The sequence below is a fragment of the Salvelinus sp. IW2-2015 genome, linkage group LG36 (genome assembly GCF_002910315.2).
Source record: "Salvelinus sp. IW2-2015 linkage group LG36, ASM291031v2, whole genome shotgun sequence".
Taxonomy (NCBI): Eukaryota; Metazoa; Chordata; class Actinopteri; order Salmoniformes; family Salmonidae; genus Salvelinus; species Salvelinus sp. IW2-2015.
This window is the reverse complement of record NC_036875.1, coordinates 9,741,153-9,755,055: the sequence shown is the minus strand read 5'-3', so window position 1 is coordinate 9,755,055 and position 13,903 is coordinate 9,741,153. Positions and strand designations below refer to the sequence as shown.

General features: G+C 42.1%; 1 protein-coding gene across 4 annotated transcripts in view; it reads right to left on the bottom strand.

Annotated features, from left to right (window-relative positions):
- LOC111959602 (protein TANC1) overlaps positions 1 to 13,903 on the bottom strand; it is a 173,837-nt gene that overhangs the window by 140,556 nt on the left and 19,378 nt on the right. For all 4 annotated transcript variants that reach the window (XM_023981286.3, XM_023981287.3, XM_023981289.3 and 1 more), the window contains exon 2: positions 4,529 to 4,621. In XM_023981286.3, coding sequence (XP_023837054.1) covers positions 4,529 to 4,589 — 61 coding nt within the window. In that variant the 5' untranslated portion in view covers positions 4,590 to 4,621. The remainder of the gene's footprint in view (positions 1 to 4,528; positions 4,622 to 13,903) is intronic.

Here is a 13,903-nt window from a genome sequence, read left to right as displayed (position 1 = left end):
TTCATATTAGTAATTTCRCAGACACTCTAATCCAGAGCGATTTAGAAGAGAAATTTGGGGTAAGTGCCTTGCTCAAGTGCACAGATATACAGTTGAAGTCGGAAGTTTACATACACCTTAGCCAAATACATTTAAACTCAGTTTTTCACAATTCCTGACATTTAATCAGAGTAAAAATTCCCTGTTTTAGGTCAGTTAGGATCACCACTTTATTTTATGAATGTGAAATGTCAGAATAATAGTTGAGAGAATGATTTATTTCAGCTTTTATTTCTTTCATCACATTCCCAGTGGGTCAGAAGTTTACATACACTCAATATTATTTGGTAGCATTGCCTTTAAATTGTTTAACTTGGGTCAAACGTTTCTGGTAGCCTTCCCACAATAAATTGGGTGAATTTTGGCCCATTCCTCCTGACAGAGCTGGTGTAACTGAGGCAGGCTTCCTTGCTTGCACATGCTTTTTCTGTTCTGCCCACAAATGTTCTATTGGATTGAGATCAGGGCTTTGTGATGGCCACTCCAATACCTTGACTTTGTTGTCCTTAAGCCATTTTGCCACAACTTTGGAAGTATGCTTGGGGTCATTGTCCATTTGGAAGACCCATTTGCGACCAAGCTTTAACTTCCTGACTGATGTCTTGAGATGTTGCTTCAATTTATTCACATCCTTTTCCATCCTCATGATGCCCTGTATTTTGTGAAGTGCACCAGTCCCTCCTGCAGCAAAGCACCCCCACAACATGATGCTGCCACCCCCGTGCTTCACAGTTGGGGTGGTGTTCTTTGGCTTGCAAGCCTCCCCCTTTTTCCTCCAAACATAACGATGGTCATTATGGCTAAACAGTTCTATTTTTGTTTCATCAGACCAGAGGACATTTCTCTAAAAAGTACGATCGTTGTCCCCATGTGCAGTTGCAAACCGTAGTCGGGAGTTTTTATGGCGGTTTTGGAGCAGTGGCTTCTTCCTTGCTGAGCGGCCTTTCAGGTTATGTCGATATAGGAAACGTTTAACTGTGGATATAGATACTCTTGTACCTGTTTCCTCCAGCATCTTCACAAGGTCCTTTGCTGTTGTTCTGGGATTGATTTGCACTTTTTGCACCAAAGTACGTTCATCTCTAGGAGACAGAACGCGTCTCCTTCATGAGCGGTATGACGGCTGCATGGTCCCATGGTGTTTATACTTGCGTACTATTGTTTGTACAGATGAATGTGGTACCTTCAGGCGTTTGGAAATTGCTCCCAAGGATGAACCAGACTTGTGGAGGTCTACAATTTTGTTTATGAGGTCTTGGCTGATTTATTTTGATTTTCCAATGATGTCAAGCAAAGAGGCACTGAGATTGAAAGTAGGCATTGAAATACATCCACAGGTACACCTCCAATTGACTCAAATTATGTCAATTAGCCTATCAGAAGCTTCTAAAGCCATGACATAATTTTCAGGAATTTTCCAAGCTGTTTAAAGGCACAGTCAACTTAGTATATATAAACTTCTGACCCACTGGAATTGTGATACAGTGAATTATAAGTGAAGTAATCTGTCTGTAAACAATTGTTGGAAAAATGACTTGTGTCATGCACAAAGTAGATGTCCTAACCAACTTGCCAAAACTATAGTTTGTTAACAAGAAATGTGTGGAGTGGTTGAAAAATGAGTTTTAATGACTCCAACTTAAGTGTATGTAAACTTCTGACTTCAACTGTATTTTTCACCTAGTCAGCTTGGGGATACAAACCAGTGACTTTTCCGTCACTGACCCAACGCCCTTAACCCCTAGGCTCCTTGCCAGTGACATAGTTTGTTATGCCACTTGAACATTTATTTACAAAGTCATAAAAGAAGGTAAAACCAAAGCCTTTTTGTTGCCACTCCTCTTTCATTCCAATGAATGGCATAGCCTAACTGACTATAAAACATTTGGCTAGGTTAGGCTAAATCATAAAAGGGCCAACTGAGCCAATTCTTGGTTTACAGATTGAGTCATTTGGACTTGGAATTCCTATGATAGGCAAATGAGGATGTAAATAGGCCTACTCCATCTCTAAAGACAGCAGAGTGACCGAATGACCACTAATGACTGCCTAAAGCAAGGCTGAGGCAGCTCATCTGTCCTTCCCTGAATAATGGAGAAGAGTGGCTGACTTTTATTGTCCCAGCATGGGAAATGGAGAGAGACCTGCTTCTCTTTAATGGAAAGCATCCAACTTTGTAAAGAGCTGGGAAAGGGTGAAGTACTAGCCTTTTCCCGCCATTCACACCCTACTGCTCATCTACCGCAAGCAGTCCTGTGTGTGTTCGACTCTGGTGGTGCCTGACTGGGCTGACGCACAGTGAAGGGCTCCATTGAAAACAACGCCTAGGCTTACTACATCGCTGTTCAAGATAGTAAACTTAACACAGATAGCATCATAGTAACACGAGGGGGAAACTTCCGTACTGCTCTGTGATTCATTGCCGTGCAGTTTAAGATCCCAAGTCAACGAAAGTGTGTTCAGAGCAAGGGCCTGCAGTTACATTCCTCATACAGACCTGAACTGTGGTTTAGACTGTCATCTGGGGTGCTCACAGTAGAGGACAGAGACTGCATCCCAAATGGCACCCTATTCCCTATACACTGCACTTTGGGCCCTGGTCAAAAGTAGTCCACTATATAGGTAATAGTGTTCCATTTGAGACGCAGCTAAAGAGAAGGGGTGGGAGAGGGGTAACCTGGTGCTGAAGGTAGCTAGCCAGTGTCTAGGCAAGCCAGACTCTGATCACTTTTGTTAACAGTGTGTTGACTGTTATATTAACAGAGGCAAGTCGCAGCCTGATCTAAAGATGAGCAAATTGACTCAAGATACTTAACTGCTGTACTGCTATACAGTACTTATTATGTTACTTACAACTGTCCCTTCCTATAGTAGGCGAGTCTAGACCAGACAACATAGCCTCGTGTTAGTCCTACATCATCTCTGTCTGTTTATGAAAAGATAGATCGTGGTCTATGTTCGCTAGAGGTGAGTCAGAAATGTATTAGCACTGCTGAGTGACTCACAGTCAAAGTCATTCCCAGTCGTAATGGAAAATCTAACAGGTTACATGGGAGAGCCAGAACAACACCAGCATCCTCATGGGGATGTCACACTGACAATAATAGTAGTGTCAAAGAGTATACCAGTTCAGAGTTCTCCAGGGTCATTCTGACTGCAATAATAAGGCCTTCCTGTGGGATAGGAGGTTGGCCTATCTATTCTAAAAAAGGTTAATTACCCTACCCTGTTCTCTAGTTCCACATCAGTTTAACAACATTTTCCATGTTGAAACAGAGACTGTGGTATGGGTTATTTATAGCCAATAAAGACTTTTTATAAATACTGAAAACTTGGAGCCATGGTGCTTATACGTGTCTGTGTCTGTGTGTGTGTGTGTGTGTGTGTGTGTGTGTGTACCCTGAGAGCACCAAGAAAATGACTCGCTAAAGAAAAATGGTCAACGACAGTGACACCAGTTTATGACCATATATGTTCAAACTGCTTGCTCGCTACAAATGTTGGCTCAGATGATGAAATGTTTGTGAACAGCGATGAAAGGCATGAGCCATATTTGTGTGCTTTCTTCTCAACTCTGTGTGCATATTTCTATCTCAGAACTTCAGGTTACAAATTTAACTCATTACTACGTATCTGTATTTGTATGTATTATGAATCCCCATTAGCAGCTACTCTTCCTGCACAGTAAAAAAGGGGGTGTAAAAATTACAGTGGTGACTTATTTTAACCCAGTATGAGTATTTTCAACACTATGAGGAGTCAATGAGCTCTAGTGTCGGGATTAAATCGGAGTGTAAAATTATGCAGTCATTGCAGTGTAAATTCAACTCAATTCAGAGGGATTTTAACACAATTTTTTGTTATTAACTTAAAAATGTGACACTACCTGTAGAGAAACTTTAACACAATGTAGACTGAAACCAAATGTTATCTGAAACAGTGTTGAATTCAACTCTATAGGAGTTAAATTAACACTTTTATTTTTACTGTGTGGGATCCAGCAGAATTAAGGTAAGGCAGGTATACAATTTTAAAAACATTACAATACATTCACAACAGATTTCACAACACATTAAGTGYGTGCCCTCAGGCCCCTACTCTAGAACCGCATATCTACAACACAAATGTACGTGTGTATAGTGCGTATGTTATTGTGTGTATGTACGCAAGTGTATGTGCCTATGCTTGCGTTGCTTCACAGTCCCCGCTGTTCCATAAGGAGTATTTTTATCTGKTTTTTTTTWAATCTAATTGTACAGTAAGCCTATTATGATAAACCCTTTGCATATCGCCAGCGAACTTCCAATCACATCCATTGTCATTCTGTATAAAAAAGTAGGACTAAACAATGAATAGATGCCCATAAAAACATCTAAATAATGGAGACAGGTTGCGGCAGGTCTGTGTGTGAAGTAAGGCAGCCTGAGGGTAACATGTTGTTGCACAATGGTCAAAGTGACCTTGCAGCAGTCAGCCATACTCCACATACCTGGCTCCTTCTTGCTCCCCTTCCCTCCGTCTCTGTTCTTCTTCAGCACTGCCTTGAACATGATCCGATTCTTGGAATCCTCTCACTCTCCCCCTGCAAAAACACAACCATTTCAAGAGCAGGACAGGCATAGAGTGAGTGCGCGAGTCAACAGAAACTTTACAAGCTGACGATAACGCAACCCGCATTTCATACCCTCCTCTCCTGACACTCCGCTGGGAGTTTTCCCACAGCGTTCCCAAGCCGGCAGGTCATCTCTAGAGGGCCGGCCGGGGAAAGAATGCTCTAATATTTAAACAGAACGGACAAGGTCTGCTCTCTTGCTATGCAGGAAAACAATCTGTCAGATTCTCCACATTCCACATCTAATTGATGCTACGTGGCTGAACTTGGGCCTTCACACTCACTTTTCACAATATTTCTAAAGCTTGGATATTCGCTGACTCTTTAGAATCTTGAGTCAAGAGGCACCATATGCTGGTAACTTGAAGTAGACCTAATTTAGCTAGGTAAAAAGGCCTTGGTGAGTTGCATTTTTGTTATGCTATACAAACATMTATTACTGGGTAACTAACAGGAATGTTAGCCTACTGTTCTGGTTGGCCATTTTCTGGTTGGCCATTTTCTCACCTGATTTTCTCACACAGTGCAATGCAGCCCAAATTAGAGCCCAAACTATTAGCAACCATGATTATTGTCAACACCTCATAAATTGCTTTCCTTCACTCTTCACTTCCTAATAGCTGAATACATGGTGCTGAATTTGGCACTCTACTTATAGAACCAGCACATTATTCACCATGGAAACAGGGAACGGAGGCCCTGCCAATTAAGGGTGTCTTTTCGCACACAGGACACAGGCTACAAGGACCCAGAATGTGGGCCCTTAGTTAACTAGTTTGGGGTTTGTAAGCTCCACTAAGACCTCCACTGGCTCCTGGAGCTGTGGAGGAAAAAACTATTGTTTTTCATTAGCATGGAGAGGTCTACCAAGACGCTTTGATCCAAGCCCTCAGATGAGGTGGTGTGCACTGGCCCTCTTTTGACTGACTGATGGGGGTGAATGAGTATCTAGTTTTTTATTAGGATCCCCATTAGCTGTTACTGAAGCTACAGCTAGACCTACTCTTCCTCGGGTCCTTCATAAACACACATAATAAATCATCCTTTTCATTCAATATTTTTTCCCAGGGCACAATGGGACTGCATTGTCTATCTGAAATCATATTGGGTAGGCATAAACTGGGATTTGCTTAAATCTGTCTAGACGAACAAAATGGACAAAGGCAGAACACCAATACAAGAGACAAAGGATTGGTGAGACCAAGGGGAGCGCACACTCACCTTCAAACACACATTCATGACTCGTGGTTACTAATAAAGGTCCATCACTTACAGGCTAGACCCCAGCCAGAGTAATGCACAGGGAGGTCAGTGCTAACCACATCCTGTTTGGAGACAATCATACCAYCCCCATCCAACTCACACCCAGCACCATAAACAACTTGAGAAGCACATGGGCTCTTGAAATGAAAGTGACAGCTGTAATCTACTCTGTCCCAAATGGCACCCTATACCATGTGGGCCCTGGTCAATAGAAGTGCACAAAATAGGGAATAGGGTGACAATTGGGACGAAACCCTAGTCTCCACCTCCCAGTCTGGCAAAACAGCTTATGACATGTTACAAGACAGGCCATTAGAAAATATCTCCTGCTGTGATTACATTAGGGCCATTTCATTCACCTGCCCAGAGCTAAACCTGTTCACGGTGGATCTGAAAAGAATGTAGCTGGCCTAAATGGATCTGTACAGTATTAAAAAACACTTTCTCTAAAGCTCTATTCCAGTTAGGACTCTAGAGTTCTAGTTCTAGAACTCTATTCCAGTTCAGTAATGTGTTTAGGCCTATACACTGAGTATACAAAACATTAAGAACACCTGCTCTTTCCATGACATAGACTGACCAGGTGAAAGCTACACTCTTAGAAAAAAGAGTTCCAAAGGGTTTCTTCAGCTTTCCCCAGACAAGAACCCCTTTGGTTCCAGGTAGAACCCTTTTGGGTTCGAGGTATAATCCTTTTGGGTTCTATGTAGAACCCTCTGTAGAAAGGGTTCTACATGGAACCCAAAAGGGTTCTACCTGAAACCAAAAAGGGTTCTTCAAGGGTTCTCCAATGGGGACATCCGAAGAACCCTGCAAGGTTTTTTTTCTAAGAGTGTATGATCCCTTATTGATGTCACTTGTTAAATCCACTTCAATCAGTATACATTTTTTTAAATGTAACCTTCATTTAACTAGACCAGTCAGTTAAGAACAAATTCTTATTTACAATGACGGCCTACAACGGCCAAACCCAGATGACGCTGGGCCTCCCAATCACGGCCGGTTGTGATACAGCCTGGATTTGAACCAGGGTGTCTATTAGAGGTCGACCGATTATGATTTTTCAACGCCGATACCGATACCGATTATTGGAGGACCAAAAAAGCCGATACCGATCAATCGGACGATTTTTATATATATATTTGTAATAATGACAATTACAACAATAATGAATGAACACTTTTATTTTAACTTAATATAATACATCAATAAAAATCTATTTAGCCTCAAATAAATAATGAAACATGTTCAATTTGGTTTAAATAATGCAAAAACAAAGTGTTGGAGAAGAAAGTAAAAGTGCAATATGTGCCATGTAAAAAAGCTAACGTTTAAGTTCCTTGCTCAGAACATGAGAACATATGAAAGCTGGTGGTTCCATTTAACATGAGTCTTCAATACTCCCAGTTAAGAAGTTTTAGGTTGTAGTTATTATAGGTATTATAGGACTATTTCTCTCTATACCATTTGTATTTCATATACCTTTGACTATTGGATGTTCTTATTGGCACTATAGTATTGCCAGCCTAATCTCGGGAGTTGATAGGCTTGAAGTCATAAACAGAGCAGTGCTTCAAGCATTATGAAGAGCTGCTGGCAAACGCACAAAAGTTTTTGAATGAATGCTTACGAGCCTGCTGCTGCCTACCACCGCTCAGTCAGACTGCTCTATCAAATACCAAATCATAGACATAATTATAATATAATAAAACACACGGAAATACGAGCCTTAGGTCATTAATATGGTCAAATCCGGAAACTATAATTTCGAAAACAAAACGTTTATTCTTTCAGTGAAATACGGAATCGTTCCGTATTTTATCGAATGGGTGGCATCCCTAAGTCTAAATATTGATGTTACATTGCACAACTTTCATAATTATGTAAAATTCTGGCAAATTAATTACGGTCTTTGTTAGGAAGAAATGGTCTTCACACAGTTCGGAACGAGCCAGGCGGCCCAAACTGCTGCATGTACCATGACTCTGCTTGCACAGAACGCAAGAGAAGTGACACGATTTCCCTAGTTAATATTGCCTGCTAACATGAATTTCTTTTAACGAAATATGCAGGTTTAAAAAATATATACTTTAGAATTGATTTTAAGAAAGGCATTGATGTTTATGGTTAGGTACACTGGTGCAACAACAGTGATTTTTTTCGCGAATGCGTTTTGTTAAATCATCACCCGTTTGGCGAAGTAGACTGTGATTCAATGATAAATTAACAGGCACCGCATTGATTATTTGCAATGCAGGACAAGCTAGATAAACTAGTAATATCATCAACCATGTGTAGTTAACTAGTGATTATGTTAAGATTGATTGTTTTTATAAGATAAGTTTACTTACATTGGCTCCTTGCTGCACTCACGTAACAGGTGGTCAGCCTGCCATGCAGTCTCCTCATGGAGTGCAATGTAATCGGCCATAATCGGCATCCAAAAATGCCGATTACCGATTGTTATGAAAACTTGAAATCGGCCCTAATTAATAAGTAACATGGTCACTGTGGTAGAACGTCCCATCGTAGCCTGATTTCAGATGTGTCCATGAAAATAGGCTTATTAGGGAAATCGTTCTTCTTCCAAAGAATGTAGACGTTTTAACTGAACTATCATATTAACCTGACTATCCACAATAATCGCATTTGTGCATGTAACCGTGTAAGTGCCGACAACTGTGCTTTGACGACTTAATCCATAATTCAGCGGAAAGAGAGAGTAGAGAGAGAGAGAGGAGGAGAGAGAGAGAGAGAGAGAGAGAGAGAGAGAGAGAGAGAGAGAGAGAGAGAGAGAGAGAGAGAGAGAGAAAATGGGAAACATTCCACTTAGTCCTATGGTACGTCCTCTGAAATTTTCAGCAATTGTTAACTTGTGGCATTTCTATCCCCCTTTTGCAAGACAGGAAGACCACTAATAATGGTGCTACAAAAGAGTGGATTAGTGCTTCAGTCAGGAGATTCGTCACAAAGGACTACAGTCATCCTGATGCATTGGGGCACTTTGCAGAGTCACACTTTTTCAGACAGATCTCTTTCCATGTCTGTCTGTGTGCTGACTGTCCACAGACAACGCTTTCTCTAGCTAGGTCATTATTCCTGGTGCGTTACCCATGTTTAGGGCAGCAGGTAGCCTTGTGGTTCGAGCATTGGGCCAGTCCCCGAAAGGTTGCTTATTCAAATCCCTGATCATGGTGAAAAATCTGTCGATGTGCCCTTGAGCAAGGCACTTAACCCCAATTGTTTCAGGGTTGATAATAGCACACCCTGTCCGTGACACCACTATCAAGGAAAGGGAAAGGGGGATACATAGTCAGTTGTCTAACTGAATGTATTCAACTGAAATGTGTCTTCCGCATTTAACCCAACCCCTCTGAATCAGAGAGGTGCGGGGAGCTGCCTTGAGTGTCCACACTAAATATATCAAATAAAACCATCCACCAAATTAGATTACTAAATCAAAGTGGTACCGCTTGCCATGCGGTAGCAGAGAGAACAGTCTATGAATTGGGTGACCGGAGTCTTTGACCATTTTTTGGGCCTTCTTCTGACACCGCCTAGTATATACAGTTGAAGTAGGAAGTTTACATACATTTACATACATTTGCCAAATACATTTAAACTCAGTTTTCACAATTCTTGAAATTTTTTATTTGAGCAAATGTATTACAAATAAATAACAGAAATACCTTATTTACATAAGTATTCAGACCCTTTACTCAGTACTTTGTTGAAGCACCTTTGGCAGCGATTACAGCCTTGAGTTTTCTTAGGTATGACGCTACAAGCTTAGCACACCTGTATTTGGGGAGCTTCTCCCATTCTTCTCTGCAGATCCTCTCAAGCTGTCAGGCAAGCTCTCGAGGCTGTAATCGCTGCCAAAGGTGCTTCAACAAAGTACTGAGTAAAGGGTCTGAATACTTATGTATATGTGATATTTACGTTTCTTTTTTTTTCTTCAAAAAACTGTTTTTGCTTTTTCATTATGGGGTATAGTGTGTAGATTGATGAGGAAAAACATGTAATCAATTTAGATTAAGGCTGTAACGTAACAAAATGTGGAAAAAGGGAAGGGGTCTGAATACTTTCTGAATGCACTGTAGCTCTACTGGTGTGATTCACAGCACTGCAGTAGAGTGCAGTACTATGGTAAACTACTCTTGGTCCCATATTGTGCAGTGTGATTCGGAGCAGCAGCTTTCACTAGAGTGGGAGAGCATTATGGAGGATGCCTGCCTGCCATCTCTATGGGCCTGGACTCCCTCTCTTCCTCCCTTCTCCAACCTCTAGGCTTGCTGCTGTGTGGGAGCTTACTGCTCATCTCTGCAGGAACAATAAACAAGCCCTAGTTTAACTAAAAGGAAATGAGGAATGCCTTCCTGATATTGTAAGGGCCAAACCAACAGACTTCTGGCTGTTAACCCCACACAGTGTACACTCAATACTGGTTCGGTCGTCACTCTCTAATGACATTTACTTTGGCCTATGTATGTAACCTGTTGACTTACAGTGCATTCTGGAAAGTATTCAGACCCCTTGACTTTTTCCACATTTTGTTACGTTACAACCTTATTCTAAAATGGATTAAATCGTTTTTTCCCATCCTCAATCTACACACAATACCCCATAATGACAAGCAAAAACTGATTTTTAGAAGATTTTGCAAAACTGACATATCACATTTACATAACTATTCAGATGCTTTAGTCAGTACTTTGTTGAAGCACCTTTGGCAGCCATGACAGCCTCGAGTCTTCTTGGTTATGACTCTACAAGCTTGGCACAACTGTATTTGGGGAGTTTCTCCCATTTCTCTCTGCAGATCCTCTCAAGCTCTGTCAGGTTGGATGGGGAGTGTTGCTGCACAGCTATTTTCATGACTCTCCAGAGATGTTCGATCGGGTTCAAGTCCGGGCTCTGGCTGGGCCACTCAAGGACATTCAGAGACTTGTCCCGAAGCCACTCCTGCATTGTCTGTGTGCTTAGGGTCCTTGTCCTGTTGGAAGGTAAATTTTCACCCCAGTCTGAGGTCCTTAGCGCTCTGGAGCAGGTTTTCATTAAGGATCTCTCTGTACTTTGCTCCGTTCAGCTGCAGAGAGGGTTGTCCTTCTGGAAGGTTCTCCAAACTCCACAGAGGAACTCTAGAGCTCTGTCAGAGTGACAATCAGGTTCTTGGTCCTTCTCGCCCGATTGCTCAGTTTGGCCGGGCGGCCAGCTCTAGGAAGAGTCTCGGTGGTTCCAAACTTCTTCCATTTAAGAATTTTGTTCTTGGGTACCTTCATTGCTGCAGAAATGTTTTGGTACCCTTGCCCAGATCTATGCCTTGACACAATGCTGTCTCGAAGCGCTACGGACAATTCCTTCAAACTCATGGCTTGGTTTTTGCTCTGACATGCACTGTCAACCGTGAGACCTTATATAGACGTGTGTGCCTTTCCAAATAATGCATAATCAATTAAATTTACCACAGGTGGACTCCAATCAAGTTGTAAAAACATCTCAAGGATGATCAATGGATCAATGATCAATTTTGAGTCTTATAGAAAAGGGTCTGAATACTTATGTATTTCTGTTTTTACTTTTAATACATTTGCAAATATTTCTAAAAACCTGTTTTCACTTTGTCATTATGGGGTATTCTGTTTAGATTTCTGAGGATTTGTATTTATTTAATCCATTTTAGAATAAGGCTGTTACGCAATGGAATTTGGAATAGCACTTGGCGGTACTTGGCCTAGTGGTTAGAGCATTGGGCCAGTAACCGAAAGGTTGCTAGATTGAATCCCCGAGCTGACAAGGTAAAAATCTGTCGTTCTGTCCCTGAACAAGGCAGTTAACCCACTGTTCCTAGGCCGTCATTCTAAATAAGAATTTGTTCTTAACTGACTTGCCAAGTTAAATAAAGGTTAAATAAATAACATTTAAAAAACGCTACACAATGTGGAAAAAGTCAAGGGGTCAAAATACTTTCCGAAGACACTGTATTAGAGGTCGACCGATTATGATTTTTCAACGCCGATACCGATTTTTTTATTTATTTGTAATAATGACAATTACAACAATACTGAATGAACACTTATTTTACCTTAATATAATACATCAATAAAATCAATTTAGCCTCAAATAAATAATGAAACATGTTCAATTTGGTTTAAATAATGCAAAAACAAAGTGTTGGAGAAGAAAGCAAAAGTGCAATATGTGCCATGTAAGAAAGCTAACGTTTAAGTTCCTTGCTCAGAACATGAGAACATATGACAGCTGGTGGTTCCTTTTAACATGAGTCTTCAATATTCCCAGGTAAGACAGGAGTCTACAACCCACACAAGTGGCTCAGGTAGTGCAGTTCATCCAGGATGGCACATCAATGCGGCTGTGGCAAAAAGGTTTGCTGTGTCTGTCAGCGTAGTGTCCAGAGCATGGAGGCGCTACCGGAGACAGGCCAGTACATCAGGAGACGTGGAGGAGGCCGTTGGAGGCAACAACCCAGCAGCAGGACCGCTACCTCCGCTTTGAGCAGGAGGAGCACTGCAAAATGACCTCCAGCAGGCCACAAATGTGCATGTGTCTGCTCAAACGGTCAGAAACAGACTCCATGAGGGTGGTATGAGGGCCGACGTCCACAGGTGGGGGGTGTGCTTACAGCCCAGCCGTGCAGGACGTTTGGCATTTGCCAGAGAAACAAGATTGGCAAATTTTGCCACTGGCGCCCTGTGCTCTTCACAGATGAAAGCAGGTTACACTGAGCACATGAGCACATGTGACAGACATGACAAGAGTCTGGAGACGCCGTGGAGAACGTTCTGCTGCCTGCAACATCCTCCAGCATGACCGGTTTGGCGGTGGGTCAGTCATGGTGTGGGGTGGCATTTCTTTGTGGGGGCCGCACAGCCCTCCATGTGCTCGCCAGAGGTAGCCTGACTGCCATTAGGTACCGAGATGAGATCCTCAGACCCCTTGTGAGACCATATGCTGAACATGCACATTTGTGGCCTGCTGGAGGTCATTTGCAGGGCTCTGGCAGTGCACCTCCTTGCACAAAGGCGGAGGTAGCGGTCCTGCTGCTGGGTTGTTGCCCTCCTACGGCCTCCTCACGTCTCCTGATGTACTGGCCTGTCCTCTGGTAGCGCCTCCATGCTCTGGACACTACGCTGACAGACACAGCAAACCTTTTTGCCACAGCTCGCATTGATGTGCCATCCTGGATGAACTGCACTACCTGAGCCACTTGTGTGGGTTGTAGACTCCGTCTCATGCTACCACTAGAGTGAGAGCACCGCCAGCATTCAAAAGTGACCAAAACATCAGCCAGAAGCATAGGAACTGAGAAGTTGTCTGTGGTCACCACCTGCAGAATCACTCCTTTTTTGGGGTGTCTTGCTAATTGCCTATATTTCCACCTTTTGTCTATTCCATTTGCACAACAGCATGTGAAATTTATTGTCAATCAGTGTTGCTTCCTAAGTGGACAGTTTGATTTCACAGAAGTGTGATTGACTTGGAGTTACATTGTGTTGTTTAAGTGTTCCCTTTATTTTTTTGAGCCAGTGTATATTTTTTAAAACCTTTATTTAACTAGGCAAGTCAGTTAAGAACATTCTTTTTCAATGACGGCCTAGGAACGGTGGGTTAACTGTCTTGATCAGGGGCAGACCGACAGATTTTTACCTTGTCAGCTCAGGGATTCAATCTTGCATCCTTACGGTTACTAGTCCAACGCTCTAACCATCTGCCTCACGAGGAGCCCGCCTGTTACGCGAATGCAGGAAGAAGCCAAGGTAAGTTGCTAGCTAGCATTAAACTTATAAAAAACAATCAATCAATCAATCATAATCACTAGTTATAATACAACATGGTTGATGATATTACTATTTTATCTAGCGTGTCCTGCGTTGCATATAATCGAAGCAGTGCGCATTTGCGAAAAAGGACTGTCGTAGCTCCAACGTGTACCTAACCATAGACATCAATGTCTTTCTTAAAATCAAT